The sequence below is a fragment of the Zootoca vivipara genome, chromosome 10 (assembly GCF_963506605.1).
Source record: "Zootoca vivipara chromosome 10, rZooViv1.1, whole genome shotgun sequence".
NCBI lineage: Eukaryota > Metazoa > Chordata > Lepidosauria > Squamata > Lacertidae > Zootoca > Zootoca vivipara.
Genome location: NC_083285.1, coordinates 35,979,833 through 35,998,595, shown reverse-complemented (window position 1 = coordinate 35,998,595; position 18,763 = coordinate 35,979,833). Strand labels below are relative to the sequence as shown.

The 18,763-nt window shown below is 44.1% G+C and overlaps 1 protein-coding gene across 2 annotated transcripts in view; it reads left to right on the top strand.

The window, feature by feature from the left end:
* DCN (decorin) overlaps positions 1-18,763 on the top strand; it is a 33,281-nt gene that overhangs the window by 7,947 nt on the left and 6,571 nt on the right. For both annotated transcript variants that reach the window (XM_035127232.2, XM_035127233.2), the window contains exon 3: positions 9,351-9,463. In XM_035127232.2, coding sequence (XP_034983123.2) covers positions 9,351-9,463 — 113 coding nt within the window. The remainder of the gene's footprint in view (positions 1-9,350; positions 9,464-18,763) is intronic.

Sequence of the window (18,763 nt, the reverse complement as noted above, 5' to 3'; positions counted from 1 at the left end):
TGTTATCCAGACTTCATCCTCCCTAGTGTGCAAGGGTGGAACAAGATAACATTACTATATCCCATCAACAAGCTTTTTACAACATATTATTTATGTTAAAACTCCCTCTGGACTGAATGATCAAATATGAAAATATTTTTGGATGGTTTGCTTAGCTGACTTGAGAGCCTGTTTAAATATCTACTGAAATGCCTAGCAATTTGGGTGGATAATTACTTTTCATAATTGATTCTCCTCTCTCCACCCATGCATTACTGAATTTTATTGCATACAACACTCTCATTCCACCCTCTTAAGACTCAGAGGGGCAGATGTTGCTGGAATCCAACTCCTATGCTCCCTGGCCATTGGTAAGGCTGACTTGAGCTGATGGAAATTGGAGTCCAGCAACATCTGAAGGACCACAGTTTCCCATCCCTGAATTCAGTAATAAATATATGTGCATTAAGTACATCCTCTGTTAGCATATATGGAGTCAAAGGCTCTGCACTGGAAGAATGTGGTTTAATTAAAACATCTTCTCACATCAAGGGTAAACAGAGAAGTTCCTTAACATGCACAAAGTATGTTTTCAAATTTATTTGACTCTTCGTCAGTTTTTCAAGAGCTGGTCAAACCAAAACAACACTGAAACTCTTTCTTCTGCTGCTAAAAACCAGACTTTTGTGAAAGATGCTCAGTATTCTCATTTGTGTGAAGGAACTTCTCTGTTTACCCTTGATGTGGATTTTCAAACTGAGTACAGTGGAACCTCTGTTTACGCCTACCTCCATTTACGAAAACCTCTGTTTACTAATGCCGTGGACCCGGAAGTGTCTACAGCTCGTGCATGCGCAGAAGCAATCTGCGCAGCACATGCGTGCGCAGAAGTGCTCTAGCGACGCTTCGCGCATGTGTAGAAGCGCTCTATCAGCGCTTCGTGCATGTGCAGAAGCGCTCTATCAGCGCTTCGTGCATGTGCAGAAGCATGCCTTCGGTGAGCGAGTGGCTTGGCGAGCAGACACCTCCACGGAACAGATTGCGTTTGTAAACCAAGGTACTACTGTACTTTATTTTAAAACTCTCCAGCACACAGGGCCGGCTCTAGGTAGAGTCTGGTGGCACGGGGTGTAAGGGCGCCTGGTTGGTAGGTGGGGCATGCTACGCGCTGCGAGGGCAGGGGCGCCGGAGCGATCTCCATCCCTCAGCGCCAGGGCGCCCGACCTGCTCGAGATTGCCCTGCCAGCACATTTAGCAATCTGGCCTACATTGCTGAAGAGTTGACTTGAAGAATACATTCTACCCATTTGCTGTTATAGACATCACATAGGAAGAGTCATATGAGCGTTTTGCTTTGTTAGGGTTTTGTAATCAATATGCCAATGGCTTGTTTAAAAGTTTTTTTCCAAGAACACTATAGGGGGGAATGAAGAGGGGAAGCACACCTTCCCATCTCTACCAGTCTGCCACTCCTTCCCAAACAAAAAATAAAATAAAATAAAATGAATGAATGAATTGTATCACATAGCAATTAGGGTTGTTGAGGAACAAACCACAGGCATACTAGGCTTTTGAAAGAATGTTCAAACACTCAAATAGAAATTTAATACATGGCATCACTTCAGTGTAGTGAACCACATGAATCCCATGTGGTGTTCGTCATGAACCACTAACACATTTTGCAACATGCACATGTGGTGGAAAGTTGTTGCCAATCAAGACTTCATGCCACATGTGAAATAGAGGGCACATGAATTGTACCATTTTCTGCATAGAAGCAACTTGACGGAAAGATAAATGGAGGTAACTGTCATATGGGGGTCTCCTGGAAAGACTCCAGCCATTTACACACAGAGAGGAACTAATGTTGCAGCCAAAGTTCAAGCACATGCCTCCATCCTTCCACCATGCAAAGTAGCACCAGCCTGTAGGAAATTTGTGGTACCTGGATGCTTGGCTCAGGCTAAAAACAGAGATATGAGATATATGGGGCTATTCCTATGTATGCAGTTTCATGTCAGGGGAGAGGACAAATACTCTGATTAATGGAAATTTACAAATGCTACCATAATTGTATATACTACTACACAGTATTTCTGATAACTTCAGCTGTGGAAATGGTGTTATGAAATACTAGGATCAAAAGGTCTTATTATTTGGAACACATTGTAATGGTTAGTCATTCCAGAATATATTCGGCAAAAGATATAAATGACAAAGGCAATTTATAGGCCCGGTGGCCCAGGCTGAGTCATGTATGAGCAATGAATGGAGAAATCTTCAAGAAAATCAATCACTGCCATATGGCTTCCTGTTGCTAGATCAGTTTCACATGTTTTAATTTGCTAAGAGTCCAGATGGATGAAATAATTCAAGTTTACAAGTTGTGCTTGCAACAAGTTCTGTAAGAAAATGCAAATTTGATACAAACTTGTAGTGGCAATAAGTCTTCTCTTAAACCTAAGCACAATAAGTAAATCCAAAAGTATGGGTTTATATAAATACATTAGGCAATTCTATCAGCTCCTGCAACAAGGAATCTATAACAGCAAGGTATTATGAGTCAACCCTTACAAGCTCAGAATTCATGCAAATTGGACTTGGAAGATATATTTAACTTATAACCAACAGTAAACCAGTAAGATTTCTTAGTTAAAATAAATTAATTTTTTTATTCATAAACTTATGGATAGAAATAGGGCTGACATATGCCAAACAGAGATAAGAAGGCTGCAGTAGTCAAGGCAGGAGAAAGCCTGAGCAGAAACCAGACTTCACTAGTGAGCAGAGAGAAATGACCATAGGTTTGCAACCCTTCCCCTCTGCAGGGAGGTGGGACCGATTCGGATGGTCCGCCCCCGCCACTTAATGGATCCAAATGGTTTCCAGAGAGTGGTAGGGGATGCTTTATCCCATGTTGATGGCCTTTCATCCGATTCCCTGGTGGCCCGTTGGAATGTAGAGTTAACCAAGGCTATTGACTGTTTGGCTCCGAAGCGCCCTCTCCGATTGCATGGAGCCTGGACAGCCCTGTGGTTTTCCATGGATCTGAGGGCAATGAAACAATAGCTGAGACGGCTAGAGCGCTGGTGGCAGATAACTCATTCTGAAGCTGACCGGACACGGGTTAGAGCTCAATGTCGAGCCTACCAAGTGGCGGTAGCGACAGCGAAGAAGACATTCTTCACTGCCTCTATTGCATCTGCAGAAAACAGCAGCAGTACACTTTTTCAGGTGGTTCGCAGTTTAGTGGAACCACCTGCTCCATCGGGGCCCAGTTCGGGCCGCATGATCTCCCGCAATGATTTTGCAAAGTTTTTTTGCAGACAAAGTCGCTCAGATTCGGGAAGAGGTAGACTCCACCGTGGGAGCAGGGCCAGGGCGGGGGAGTGCTAGAGTCCTGTCTAGTCCAGTTGTGTGGGATCAATTTCAATCTGTTACCTCTGAGGATGTGGACAGGCTGCTTGGACGAGTGAAAGCAACCACCTGTCTCCTTGATCCATGCCCATCCTGGCTTATAAAAGCTAGCCGGGAACGGCTGGGCGATGGGCTTCGCGGGTTGGTGAATGCTTCTCTCTGTGAGGGAGCCTTCCCAGACCGGCTGAAAGAAGCGGTTATTAAACCACTTCTTTAAAAACCATCTTTAGATGCGGCCAATATGGCCAACTATCGCCCAGTCTCAAATCTTCCATTCTTGGGCAAGGTGATTGAGCGAGTGGTTGCTGAACAACTCCAGACACGCCTGGAAGAAACGGACCATTTGGATCCCTTCCAGTCGGGATTCAGGTCTCATCATGGGACTGAAACTGCCTTGGTTGCACTGGTTGATGATCTTCGGCAGGCTAGGGACAAAGGTGAGAGCTGTTTCCTAGTTCTGCTGGATCTCTCAGTGGCTTTCGACACCATCGACCATAACATCCTTCTGGATTGTCTAGAGGGGTTGGGAGCTGGGGGCACTGTCATACAGTGGTTCCGCTCCTTCCCCCTGGGCCGTGTTCAGAAAGTGGTGGTGGGGGATGAGTGTTCGGACCCCTGGGCTCTCACTTGTGGGGTGCCTCAGGGCTCTGTCCTCTCCCCCATGCTCTTTAACATCTATATGCAGCCTCTGGAAGAGATCATCAGGGGGTTTGGGCTGGGTGTTCATCAGTATGCGGATGATACCCAGCTCTACCTCTCTTTCAAATCAGAACCAGTGAAAGCGGTGAAGGTCCTGTCTGAGTTCCTGGAGGCGGTTGGAGGATGGATGGCGGCTAACAGATTGAGGTTGAATCCTGACAAGACAGAAGTACTGTTTGTGGGGGATAGGAGGCGGGCAGGTGTGGAGGATTCCCGGCCCTGAATGGGGTAACTGTGCCCCTGAAGGAGCAGGTGTGCAGCCTGGGAATCATTCTGGACTCACAGCTGTCCATGGAGGCACAGGTCAATTCTGTGTCCAGGGCAGCTGTCTATCAGCTCCATCTGGTACGCAGCCTGAGACCCTACCTGCCTGCAGACTGTCTCGCCAGAGTGGTGCATGCTCTGGTTATCTCCCACTTGGACTACTGCAATGCGCTCTACATGGGGCTACCTTTGAAGGTGACCCGGAAACTACAACTAATCCAGAATGCGGCAGCTAGACTGGTGACTGGGAGCGGCCGCCGAGACCACATAACACCGATCTTGAAAGATCTACATTGGCTCCCAGTACGTTTCCGAGCACAGTTCAAAGTGTTGGTGCTCACCTTTAAAGCCCTAAATGGCCTCAGTCCAGTATACCTGAAGGAGTGTCTCCACCCCCATCATTCTGCCCGGAAACTGAGGTCCAGTACCGAGGGCCTTCTGGCTGTTCCCTCGTTGCGAGAAGCCAAGTTGCAGGGAACTAGGCAGAGGGCCTTCTCGGTGGTGGCGCCTGCCCTGTGGAACGCCCTCCCATCAGATGTCAAAGAGAAAAACAGCTACCAGATTTTTAGAAGACATCTGAAGGCAGCCCTGTTTAGGAAGGCTTTTAATCTTTAATAGATTATTTTATCTCATTTTTCTGTTGTAAGCCGCCCAGAGTGGCTGGGGAAACCCAGCCAGATGGGCGGGGTATAAATAATTTATTATTATTATTATTATTATTATTATTATTATTATTATTTTGATGTAAGGGGGGTAACTTGGCAATAGACTGAATATGGGAACTTAAAAAGATAGAGGAATCAAGATAAGACTAAGGTTCTACCTCTGGTTTCATTCATAAATCAATCTAGTCTTACCTTCAAAAGTTTCAGATTGTACTTCTATGATATTTTCTAGTGTTAGCTTTGTTTGAAATAAATTGTGGATTTTATATAAATTGCCCGGACTCCTCACTACCCTATCTTCTCTGCTTACTCTCCCATATGTACCTAGTTGAACCTTAAGAACCTTTCAGAGGCACCTTTCAATTTTGGTGCCAAGTGAATACCTTTCTGTTCATCCAGGCATTTGAAATATTATTCTGGGCCTCTGTGTTTTAAAAACTGTGTAGCCATTTAAATTAATTGACCCAAGTTACTCGTGACTATTCATTTCAGGACTAGTGTCAAAAATGGGCACACATCACAGTACTGAGTAATTCTCTCTTTCTGTGAAGACTTTCTATACTATCAGGACAGACAGAATTTTTGATTCTGTTAAAAACCAGGATAAATCGGTCAAGAATGAATATGCATACTTACAAGATATTTTGGTTAGAAAAGCAAAAGTGGGTGACAGAGTTATTTTATTCAGATAGGGTTAGGTAATATGCAATAATTTTAATTTTCTTCCTCCACCTAAGCCACATATTTGAAATGGTATCACAAGTGTTTTTAATTTAAACTGACTGATGTTCTTCAGGCATTCACAGAACAGAAATGAATCTTTTTGTAAAAACAACGCTCTGTATATAGTTTCCATTTCAAAAAAAGAAATGGCAGCGGAGTCATTTAAAATTGTCTTAGTTTTTATAAATCTAATAGTCTGGACATTTTATATGAGGATAAATATGAGAGCACTGATATGTGGAAAAGCCTGAATGTAAAAACAATGCAAAACTTCTTTAATTATATTCTGATGTTTTACTCATTACAATCAGTGATCAGCTCTTTACTTTAGTGGAAGGATACAAATCAAATGAGGCATGTTTTTGGTCTGACTACGTTGATTACATACAATTTATTCTTTTTAGATGTATGACAAGGAACTGAATCCAAACATGGTCTTTCTTCAAGCACTTCATATTTGCTGAAGTCAGCAGAACATGGTATTTGGAAAGTTTCCAAGACCGGGTCCCTGACTGTCATCCAGAATTAGAGTTTAGGATTTAACTGACCATGATTAGAACATGGAGGACTTGGAATTTGAAGCAGTGGACTTAAAGCTTGACTTGAAATTGTATGAATAAACTGCTTGTTTGAATTGGTGGGGAAAGGGAAGCTATTTTACTTCAATGGATGGCAGGGGTGGGGGTGGGGATGTCAGCAGGACTGGTTTCATTCAAAATTCAATAGAATAAGTAAGAGGTAGCTCTGACTATGAGGCATGCTTGCTAGGGCTGACAGAAGTTATAGTCCAACAACTTCTGGAGGGCCCCCTGGAATAAACAATAGGAATAACTCCTTCTATGGCACTGATGATGAATGATGCCTTGGCTAAGGACCTAAGGGAGAAAAGAACTATAGATGAATTGTTATAGTACCAGACTACTGTGAACAGTTGAAGATATAAGGTAGCAAATCAGATGTTTATGATATTTTTACATTTCTAAACCAGGCACCCCCAAAATCGGCCCTCCAGATGTTTTGGGACTAAAACTCCCATCATCCCTAGCTAACAAGGCTGATGGGAAGTGTAGTCCCAAAACATCTGGAGGGCTGAGTTTGGGGATGCCTGATGTAAACCAATGTTCCCCATTCTTGGGTCTCCAGCTGTTTTTGAACTACAACTCCCATCATCCATGACCACTGGTCCTGCTAGCTAGGGATGATGAGAGTTGTAGTCCAAAAACAACTGGAGACCCAAGTTTGGTAAACACTGGTCTAAACCCTCGTTGAGGGAACTGGCTATTATCAAAGACAGAATGCTGAGGTAGATGAACCACTTGTCCGTTTCAGAGTAGCAGTTATTATCAATCTTTGCAATTTTTAGGTAGTGAAAGCTAGAAATCAATTGCTATGCTTCAATAATAAAGATATAAGTAACTATTGATCCTCTTTAAAGCATCTTTATGCTTTTGTATGTTGTGACGGTGACCAGCTTGGATGGCTTTAAAAAAGAAGAATAGATAAATTCAAAGAGGATCCCTCGCCCTGAAAGTGAGATAAGCATCACATTCCATAGTTACCTTTGACTGGACTTAACCATTCAGGGGTCCTTTACCTTTAACCTTGTAAGTGGCTACTGGTCATACTGGCTACATTCTCCCTCCACTGTTGGAGACCATATGCCTCTGTATACAAGTTACAGTGGTACCGTCTTTCCCCTATTTTAAGACGTAGTCATTATATAAGCCATAGCAGGATTTCTAAGCAATTGCGCGATACAAGCCATACCCCGAAAATAAGACATACTGATAGACCCTTCACCCAGTAGCAATAACCCCCTGTGTAAGCTGTACTTGGTGAAGAGGAGAAAAGTGGGGTGGGGAGGAGATGAAGGCACGAGGAAGAAAAGAGGGGCGATTGAAGCCGTTGCCTCGTGAATGCAGAGGCTGTTTCCCTTTAAGGAAGAGATCTACGTGTGAGCGTCTCTCTGTCTCTCCACACACACACCCCGCGTCTCTCTCTCTCTCTCTCACACACACTCACACACACACACACACACACACAGAGCCCACCTCTCGCTTCCCCCCACCTTTCCCTTCCATTCTATGCGCCCACCCATGAGTTGCCTGTTGATTTCCTGTTGACGGGAGAGGAGCTTTTGAAGCCGCTGCCTCGCGAATGCAAAGGCTGTTTTCCCTTTAAGGGAGATCTCCGTGTGCGCGTCTCTCTCTCTCTCTCTCTCTCTCTCTCTCTCTCTCTCTCTCTCTCACACACACACACACACACACAGAGAGAGAGAACCCACCTCTCGCTTCCCTCCACCTTTCCCTTCCATTCTATGCGCCCACCCATGAGTTGCCTGTTGATTTCCTCTTGACGGCAGTCTCCTGTGTCTGATTGTTGTCTCCTTGCTTTTACCGAATGGAATAAAGCAGCCTTCCTTTCTACCTTATGCTTGCTTGTCTGTGGAGCTGCCCCTTTAAGGATTTGTAAGTAGTCTGGATCGCAGTCCTTGCCTTGGGGACTTTTTTTTTAAATCAAGGACTTTTTCCGTCTTGCTGTTTGCGAGCACAAAAGTTAAACTGCGGGTCCTAGCTTCCTTTACCCACAAAAATTTAACTCACCTCGCTAGCTCAATTGCTTCTTAATTGCTACCATTTACCAAGTCAGCAATCTTAATTGCTGTTTAGCTGGCTTCTTTGTTCTCAGCAGGTACCTTCTTTGCTATCAGTGATAGCACTACAAAGTGTTACATTGTCATAGCTGCCAAGTTTTCCCTTTTCTCACGAGGAAGCCTATTCAGCATAAGGGAAAATCCCTTTAAAAAAGGGATAACTTGGCAGCTATGTACATTGTTGGAACTTCAGACTGTTGGAACTTAAGTCTTGGGCAGCTGGCTAGTAGAGATCCTTATTTGCTTTTACGTATAGGCTACTGCTAGGACTGTATCACACAGATAGATTCCATTATACTGGTTTAGATTTAAGAAGCTCCAGTGTAGCAAATTGCTATTAAGTGAGTCCCCACATCAGAGGAGAGAGAGAGCAGCCCTTTGCGAACATCCCAGGGCTGGGGAGAGAGGGCTGGGCCAGGGACGCACACACCTCCCTTCCCTCAGACTCATAATAAAAATACCAGTAAGACATCCCACCAAAAATAAGCCACCCTGTGGTTTTTTGAGAAAAAAAAGTAATAAGACGGTGTCTTAAAAAAGGGAAAACACGGTACATCTGGTTAAGAACTTAATTCGTTCTGGAGGTCTGTTCTTAACCTGAAACTGTTCTTAACCTGAAACACCACTTTAGCTAATGGGGGCCTCCTGCTGCTGCCTCACCGCTGGAGCACGATTTCTGTTCTCATCCTGAAGCAAAGTTCTTAACCCGAGGTCCTATTTCTGGGTTAGCAGAGTCTGTAACCTGAAGCGTTTGTAACCTGAGGTACCACTGTACTAGGAATCACAAGTGTGGACTGTTGCATTCAGATCCTACTTGTGGGCTTACTATGAACATCTAGTTGGCCACTATAAGAACAGGATGTTGGTCTACCTGGACTTTTGGTCTGATCCAGCAGGACTTTTAACTTGTTCTTATTACAGTAATTGCCATTTTAAAAATCCCATTACAGGTCTGGATCAAGTTCCAAAGGATCTCCCCCCAGATACGACTCTACTGGACCTACAGAACAATAGAATCACTGAAATAAGAGATGGAGATTTCAAGAACTTGAAGGATCTTCATGTAAGTTACAGTGAAATACACATTACATGTTAGTCACATGTTTGATCAGTTCCAGTAGGTTCAGAGACTGACCTGGAATATCATCTACCTTGCTGTTGATACTATATAAATATTTTGCATATAAACATATAAAGGTTATGAAGTAAGCCTCTATTGCTACTATAATTGTGAGTTATAGTCAATTTAGTATTACTCAGAGTAGACCTATTGACATTAATGAGCATGAATAAGCTAGGTGCATTCCTTACAATGGCTTCAGGTGAGGTCATGGCCCTGAAACTGCCTTGGCCACCCTGGTTCATGACATTTATCAGAAGAGAGATGGGTGGATGTGACCCTGCTCTTTCTCCTCTCAGTGCTTTTTCCTATTGGTGGCCAGAGTATCCTTCTGGAGCATATCAGAGGGATGGGGGAATTGCGCTTCAGTGGTTCTGTTCCTACCTTCAGGGCCATTTCCAGAAAGGAGTTGTGCCATGGGAACTGTTCTGTAGTGTCCCACAGGGCTCCATCTTGTCTGCCATGATATTTAACACCTATATGAAGCCTCCAGGAGCTGCTCTTAGGAGATTTGAAGTGTGATCACTATGCAGATGACACCCAGCGCTCTCTCTCTCTCTCTCTCTCTCTCTCTCTCTCTCTCTCTCTTCCATCTAAATCATTAGTATAGCGGTAAGTATCCCCACCTGTCACATGGGAGACTGGGATTTGATTCCCCCATGGGGAGACTGAGTTTTTATATACCTCCTAGTGGTGCAGCAATAAAACTGCTAGCACATTTGCAAAGCTAAGCCAGGTCCAGTATGGTTTCAAATTGGATGGGGGGCCATGTGCTGAGATTTCTGCATTGCAGGGAGTTGGACTAGATGACCTCAGTGTACCCTTCCAGCTCTATCTCTTTGTTCCAACTGAATCAAAGGAGGCTGCTGAAGTGTTAGACCAGTGCTTAGAGGTGGTGATGTGGGCCAACAAACTAAAGCTGAATCCTGAAGAGACTGAGGTGTTACATGTAGAAAGTTCTCACGTCTGGGATGTGGAGTCAGTCAGTCAGTTTGGTTTATTGTGTTTAGCAAGCAGCCATTACACACACAACAAAAACAACAACAGGAATACTAATAATGGTTTACATTTTTACTCCCTGACCCCTAGTGGAGCATAGCTGCCAAGTTTTCCCTTTTCTCACGAGGAAGCCTATTCAGCATAAGGGAATTTCCCTTAAAAAAAGGGATAACTTGGCAGCTATGATATGGAGTGATATAAGGGCAGGCACTTGACTGGTTGCTTTACCTGTAGCTTAGCAGCTAACTGAGAAATGAAGCATAGGCAACATAATTTTTTAAAAAAATTGTGTTGGCCTTAGATAATAGTAACATCTTTAGGGAATCATATAGTTCTGTTTTCTTCCAGGGACTCAATATTGTGACTAAAGGGCCACTGCTCCAGCAACACAGCTTGATGGAAAGGGGATATGGGAAAGGGAAAAAAAAACCCGAAAACATTATATGAATTATGCAGAAGGAAGTAAAGGTACCCCTGACCGTTAGGTCCAGTCGTGGACAACTCTGGGGTTCTGGCGCTCATCTCACTCTATAGGCCAAGGGAGCCGGGGTTTGTCTGCAGACAGCTTCCGGGTCACGTGGCCAGCATGACTAAGCCGCTTCTGGCAAACCAGAGCAGCGCACAGAAATGCTGTTTACCTTCCACCTGAGCGGTACCTATTTATCTACTTGCACTTTGACACGCTTTCCAACTGCTAGGTCAGCAGGAGCAGGGACTGAGCAACGGGAGCTCACCCCGTCGCGGGGATTCAAACCGCAGACCTTCTGATCAGCAAGCCCTAGGCTCTGTGGTTTACACGACAGCACCACCCGTGTCCCTAATGGATCTAAAAAAAATAAGGTTTGGAAAGATTTGGCAAAATCCCATGCAAGACTGAACTCAAGATGACTCAATTATAATTGCAAAATACAAAAGCCCAGAGAGATTCCACCAAGACTATTCATATAAACTATTGGGAGAACATTTGTGTGAAGAGAATTGCTTCATGCAGAACTGTAACCGTCACTGCTTTCTTTTCTTTTTGAGCTCACCCAGACCTCTGGAGAATTTTACCTTGCCCCAGGATTATTAGATGTTTGTGTGGTTGCCTAGCAGTAACATATGGGCTACATCCCTGTTTTCCCACTCCAGTTTAATTTTTAGAACTCTAATTGCCATGAGCATGTCTAGCAGCCTTGGTCCAGGCAAATCCCTCCTCTCAAGTTTTCCCACCTGGCTTCTTTGCTATATGGATAGGATAGGAGGAGTTTGTGTTTGATAGCCAGCTAAATCTGGCACTATTCACTTGGTATGCTATCAGCCCAAGTGCTACATGTGTTACTGCCATAAATTCATCTCTCACCAGGAATTCACTGACACCACCAGAATCCACTGTCAAATACATGAAGTAATGCTAAAGACAAGAGTGGCTCTGGGTGTTTTTCTACTCGTTCACTTTGGGTTAATATGCTGAGGGTGGGGTTTATTTGCTGCTTGTTTTAAAGACTTCTGAAAATGCAATTTCTTGTATTTATTGGTTGGTGCTTATTATGATTGACGTGTTTATTCTGTGAACTTCCTTTTGAGTGGTTTTACTAACCACTAGAAGATGATTAGTAATTTGTTTAAGAAATAATAACCATCAAGGTATGCCATTCCCATAAAAAGGTAAAGGGACCCCTGACCGTTAAATCCAGTTGCAGACGACTCTGGGGTTGCGGTGCTCATCTCGCTTTACTGGCCAAGGGAGCTGGCATTTGTCCGCAGACAGCTTCCAGGTCATGTGGCCAGCATGACTAAGCTGCTTCTGGCGAACCAGAGCAGTGCACGGAAATGCCGTTTACCTTCCCACCAGCGCGGTCACCTTAATTTAAAGCTGTGGGAAGGAAAGGGAAAGTTGTATTGATTATCAATTCATCCACCTAATGACTAGGTTCAACAGTGATGAGAGGGTGTGAGATGGAAGGGATATTATTGGGTTGTTTTTTATTTTAATTTGGGGAGTTTTTATTTTGTGTTGGCAGGGTTATTGGGTTGTTGGTTTTATATTCTGTGAACCGCCCTGAGACCGGCAGGTATAGGGTGGTATACAAATTCAATAAATAATAGTAATAATAAAGTAAAGGTGTGCTTAGACTGGGTGGAGGTGTCCCTCTACCTGGCCCTCACTACCTTTGTATGCTGAATGATGCCAGGAACAGTCCACTGGTGTGTAGCTCCACTTTCCACCCACTGAACATGTGGGATCCCCACAAGTGGCAGACAACAGAAAGCCCTGAAATGAGTCATTTCAGGGTGGAGGGCTGATTTGGCAAAGGATGTTGAATTCCAAGCTGGTGCCATTGCTGTCATGTGATGGCACTGGCTCTGATCTAGGCCTGATCACTGTATCAGCTCCAGGCTGACCCAGCAACGTGCCTGTCGCCACCTGCATCTTGTACTGGTGGCCCTGCAGCTCTCTAAATCCCTAATCTAGTTGCTGACTCCTGCCAACAAAAAGTGCTCTGAAACTCCTACCGCATGCAGGGGAAGGGGTGTGTTATTTTTAAGCAGCCTCTGTTTGTGGTGGTGTATAAACATATATAGAACATTATCAACAATGTTCAGAGATTCGTATTAAAATGAACTGGTCATTTAACTCTCAGTGGCAGTCCTTGTAGCACTGAGTTGAAGAGAGAAAAATATGTCCACAGCTAAATGAACAGTAAATGTTTTTGGGAGAGGCTTTCTGCACTGCTGAACTTTGAGTGACCTCTTCTTCTCAGAGATCTGGCCACTCCTGGCTAGTATACAAAATTAAAACCATGCACATCTATCATAAACACAGTAGAGCCATCTGCAAAACATACCTCCTGTTTTACTGACAATGAACAGGAAATCAAATACACTAGAGAGAAAATATACAACACATGAACTGTTCAAAATAATAGTTTCTCCTCTTTTTGCTTTTTCTTCATGTTTTCCCTCCCTGCAGCTGTTTATATATTTTCTGATCTTTGCAAATGTTCAGCTTTTCCTCCTGCACGTTTTAAAGATAGCTGGCATAAGTTTTATTCTGAAAGGATTTAGAATGGCTAGAAATCAAAACAGAGTTGAACCATCTGTTTTTCCATTCTTACAAGTAAGATAATGCATTCAGTGAGCAAATATGCTCTACAGCTGTGTTCCAGTGGTCAAAATAACAAGGGAACATTATTCCCGAATAATTATTGCTTTCCAAACATCTCAAAGCACTTTCCAAATGTAAATATATTTAATCTCATATTTTTGTGAGAGTCCGACAAGGAAACAGGTACACAGCACAAAAGAAGTAATGTTCACATAACATAGTAGGGCCACATGACTGCTTCTGTGGTCCAGTGATTTAGGCTCTGGTGACTATGTGAGCAAATCAATCTCTGCTTCAGTTTACTTGCTGCATATTAAGTGAATGCAATTTATATTCTACATTATATGGTGGTTGGAGTGATGCATCAAGAAGGAAGGGGACAGAGAACAGATGAAAGATTAACCCCATCGCCTCCCTGTAGTTATTTAATAGGTTGGTTACCTAGCTATGGAGTGTGTGTGTGAGAGAGAGAGATGTTTTTTTTTAATGGAGTGCTCTATCTCTTTGAAGCTCACTTTCTGATCTCCTACTAGTTCTAACCATTCATTTCAGAAGATCGACTTCCCCTCCACCTGACAGATGTCTGGCTACTGCCACCAGCCTGCCTCTGAGAGAGTGAGGGAGAATAGAACAGTGAAATCAAAGTTCCTGTCCAGGAGCTTACTCAGGAAGATGCCTACCTTCTGTAACTAGAAAGAAGCAGGTGTGGGATCTGGAATGGACTTCCTTGGGGACTGGAGAGGAGAGGGGATCATGAGTAAAAACATTTTCCTGGACTAACAACAGTGTGCAGTTTTGACTGTACAGTATGATGGCAAAGCAGGAGGTAATAACTGCTAAAAATGAAAGTGTTGGGGTTAAGGACTGCATGGAACCCATGCCAGTTGCCCTGGATCCATAGGGACAATGTAATACAGGCACCCCCAAACTGCGGCCCTCCAGATGTTTTGGCCTACAACTCCCATGATCCCTAGCTAGCAGGACCAGTGGTCAGGGATGATGGGAACTGTAGTCCAAAACATCTGGAGGGCCGAAGTTTGGGGATACCTGATGTAATACATTGAATGTGTGATCATATTTAATGCCTGTTTGTGGTGTATTTTTCTAATAGAAGCTCTATGGGTGGGATCCAGTCAGAATTGGGTCTACAGCATGCACGAAGAGAAGTCAATAGCTTCTCTCTCTCAACAAACAGCATTTGATACTACTGCACATGGAGAGTTAATCCTCCATAATCAGACCCTTCTCACCTTTAAAAAGAGGAGAATATTGTTGGCTTCAGGTTCTGTCTCTCTCTGGGCCTCTGGTTGGCCACTGTGAGAACAGGATGCTAGACTAGATGGGGTTTTGGCCTGATCCAGCGGGGCTCTTCTTAATTATGATCTTACATTTAAAGCAATGTGTAGTTTGTTGCTAAGTATTTGACAAGACGGTATATAAGCTATAGCTGTTCAGTAAAGGAGGAAGCATGCTCTTCACGTTTTCAAAGGCACTTTAGATATTAAGACAGACCAGATATTTAAAACATATTCCAAGTCTGAGTTCAAGTAGACACAAATTGGGAACAAGGAACACTTTTCTTGGTTATACACACAATAAATTTGTGTGAGAATCTGAGGGGCTTGAACTTTTTTTGAGTGACTCAGACATAACATTAATTCGGAACTTGTGCAAGATGAATAGTTGTGACAACACAGAATGTATGTACTGAACCTTAAACCTAGAGAACCAAAGTACTTTGTTCCATTATGAAAAAAAACTGGTTAGTCCTGTAAAGGTAAAGGTGCCCCTGACCATCAGTCGTGTCCGACTCTGGGGTTGCGGCACTCATCTCGCTCTATAGGCCGAGGGAGCCGGCGTTTGTCCACAGACAGCTTCCGGGTCATGTGGCCAGCATGACAAAGCTGCTTCTGGCGAACCAGACCAGCACACGGAAACGCCGTTTACCTTCCCGCCGGAGCGGTCCCTATTTATCTACTTGCACTTTGATGTGCATTCGAACTGCTAGGTGGGCAGGAGCTGGGACCGAGCAACAGGAGCTCACCCCGTTGCAGGGATTCGAACCGCCGACTTTCTGATCAGCAAGCCCTAGACTCTGTGGTTTAACCCACAGCGCCACCTGGGTCCCTATATATATATATAAATGTAGGTATTGCGCACGCGGATGAAACAGCCTTTCTCCATAACCACTGAACCGAATTGTAACAAATTTGGGCAGAACGTACCTTGCATATCAGGGAGGGATCTGGCATAAAAGAATTATCAAAAAACCACACCTTTCACACCTAAAATAATGATTAAACAAGTGACGCCCAAATTAGATGTCACCACCAGAAGCTCTGAAGACTCCAGCAGCATCCAAAAGCTGCGCCGCCAGATGACACCACAAAATTCCACAGCAACCAACTTGTGAGGGACAAGGGATACAGGGAAGTCCCTCCCATCTTAAGTTCCAGCCCATCCCCAAGCGCTGGAGAGAGTAAGGAGAGCTCTGCCTCCAGCGGAGAGTCAGGAAGTGGTGTCCGAGGCTCAGGCAAGGTTGTGGAGCCCATGCCGCAGGTGGGACAGTAAGTTGGACGCACGGGGGGGGGAGGCCAATCCCCCCAACTCCCGAATTGCGACGCAAACGTAGGGGGAAGAGGTTGGGTCTGCCAAAGCTTTGGTGCTGGAAGAAAACGCGCCAATCGCCATTCGGAGGTTCTGACACCTCACCTTAAGGATGCATTTTTACTACTCTGAACACTGTAAATAATCAGCACTTAATAAAAGCCTTAAAAGACCATGCTGGAGTCGTTACTCTAGAGTAGCCATATCAGGCCCTCTGACACAACTGAAAACAGGCCTTTTGCAGCAACAAGGCCCAGCTTTTTCAATAGGCCGTAGCATTGCCAAGCAGGGAAAAACAAACAGAATAGGGCCTTTCACAACCCAGGGGGGGCACAGGGATGAGGCACAACAAAGGGAGGGGGGAAACACATAGCCATGGGGGGGGGGAAGGACCCTGAGTCAGCCAAAGCAGTGGGGGTGGGTTGGGACAGGGAGAACTGAGTAGGCCAACCACCAAAACGGCCATTCCACCTCCAAAGCCCAAGCCCAAAGCCTCTCCCGGTGGCCGCATTAATAAACGCCTGGCAGCATTAGGCAGTCGTTCATCATTTCCCCTAACATGCACTTGGGGGTACGAAAAGGTTTTTTTGCTTTTTAATTTAGTGGGCGTTGTGTCACATGCGAGGCTAAAGCGGCCCCTTTTAACCTAGGCTTTATACTATGACTGATTGCCAGCCGCTGCATCTTTAAAAACAACAACAACCACGCACTTTCTCCCCCCCCCCCAGTTTAAGTCCTCGGATATTTGCAGTGACCAATCCTCCCCCCCCCCAAACAAACCACAAACCATACAACAATGCCCAAATCATACAATACCCACCAAAATAAATGACAACCCCCAAAATAAAATTAAACAATAGTAACTAATAGAAGATACGGGGGGAGGGGCCAACACTCCCCAGGGACAACAGAGAGCTCAGACAGGAGGTGGGGGGAAAGGGGGCTCGATAGCTCATGGGTCGGGACAGGGTAGGGGCAGTCACAGGGATGAACCGGGGGTGGGGGAGGAGGGGACAGGATAAGTCATGTGTCCGGACAGAGTGGGGGGAATCACAGGAAAGAACCACAGCAACGTGTGGCCGGGCCAGCTAGTGAGCTATGTAAATCAAATTCTGAGCCAACTCTGACAATCATGGGGATTCTGATTAGGACGTGTGTCCTGGGAGTTTCAGTGGAAATAATTGTATGTCATAGAGGTTATTGCAATGGACCAGATTACTCTGCAAAACATTGCTTTGCTTACTTGCAGAAAACTAGCAAACACTAACAAAACCAGTTCCAATGATTATACAGTGGTGCCTCGCTAGACGAATTTAATTCGTTCCACGGGTCTTTTCTTATAACGAAAAATTCGTCTAGCGAATCCCATAGGAATGCATTGAATTTTTTTTATTTTATTTTTTGCCCATAGGAACACATTGATTGAATTTCAATGCATTCCTATGGGAAACCGCAATTCGCTAGACGAATTTTTCATAAAACGAATTCATCTAGCGAGGCAACCTCCGCTCGAAAAATCCTTTTGTTAAGCGGAAATTTCATTAAGCAGGGCATTCGTTAAGCGAGGCACCACTGTAAGGTTTATTTACACAAAAGGACAGGTAATAAGTAAAATGGCTTTGTAGCTTGAATAACTGGCACAGAAATTTAGAAAGATGGTCAGTTGTTATGAGTCACAGTCTACCCAAACCCATGTTCCCTGAATCATAAGCTTAAAATGTTCCTATTACAGATAGAGCTTAAAGAATACCTTACATGGAATATAGATGGGAACCAGGCAAAATATAGATGGAGGCCTAAATGCACCGGGGGGGGGGGGGGAAGCTTGAATGTCAATGACTAGTGTGAGAATTCAGAGAGAACATGATTGAAGAAATAAGGAGAATAATGAAAGAATGAGATGTAAATAGCTGTTGCAAGAAAAGGAGATATAAATGGTTTTCTAATTTTCACTATTGCCTTTATGTGCACAATCACAACCAAGATCCCTAACAGGTTGGAGTGTCTTGAAAAAGAGTGATATGAAGCAGCCTCCTGGAAGTTGTTGTTGTTTTTTTTAAATGGATCAGGGCAGTGATCTCCTGCGCAGAAAGCTGAACCAAGTAGGGACTAAGAGAAGCCCAAATAGGAAAAAAATCTTCTCAATTGGCATTAGCTTAAACCCAAAGGGTGATCTTTTTTGAAGACAAGGCTGGACAGAAAGGGGACTAATTGTTAATTAATTTAAGTACTGAGTCTTTACAGTCAATACATGCTGCATGGTGACAAGGATTTCATAACTCTCAGACAAGTGACTGAGACATCCCTTGTGGAGAAAGATGGAGATGATTCCCAGGAAATGTAAATGTAGGCTTAATTCAATTAATGGAAGAAGGCTATTGCTGGAGGCTACCTCAACTTCTGTCCAGAGTTAAATAATTGTAGATATGGTAGACATTGGGGGGAGGGGCTATTAAGGCATCCATTTACATGATCCTTTATGCATTTTCTTAAGCACAGATAACTTTTCTGTACAGCAGCTACTATGGAGAGGATACTTGGAGGCAGGG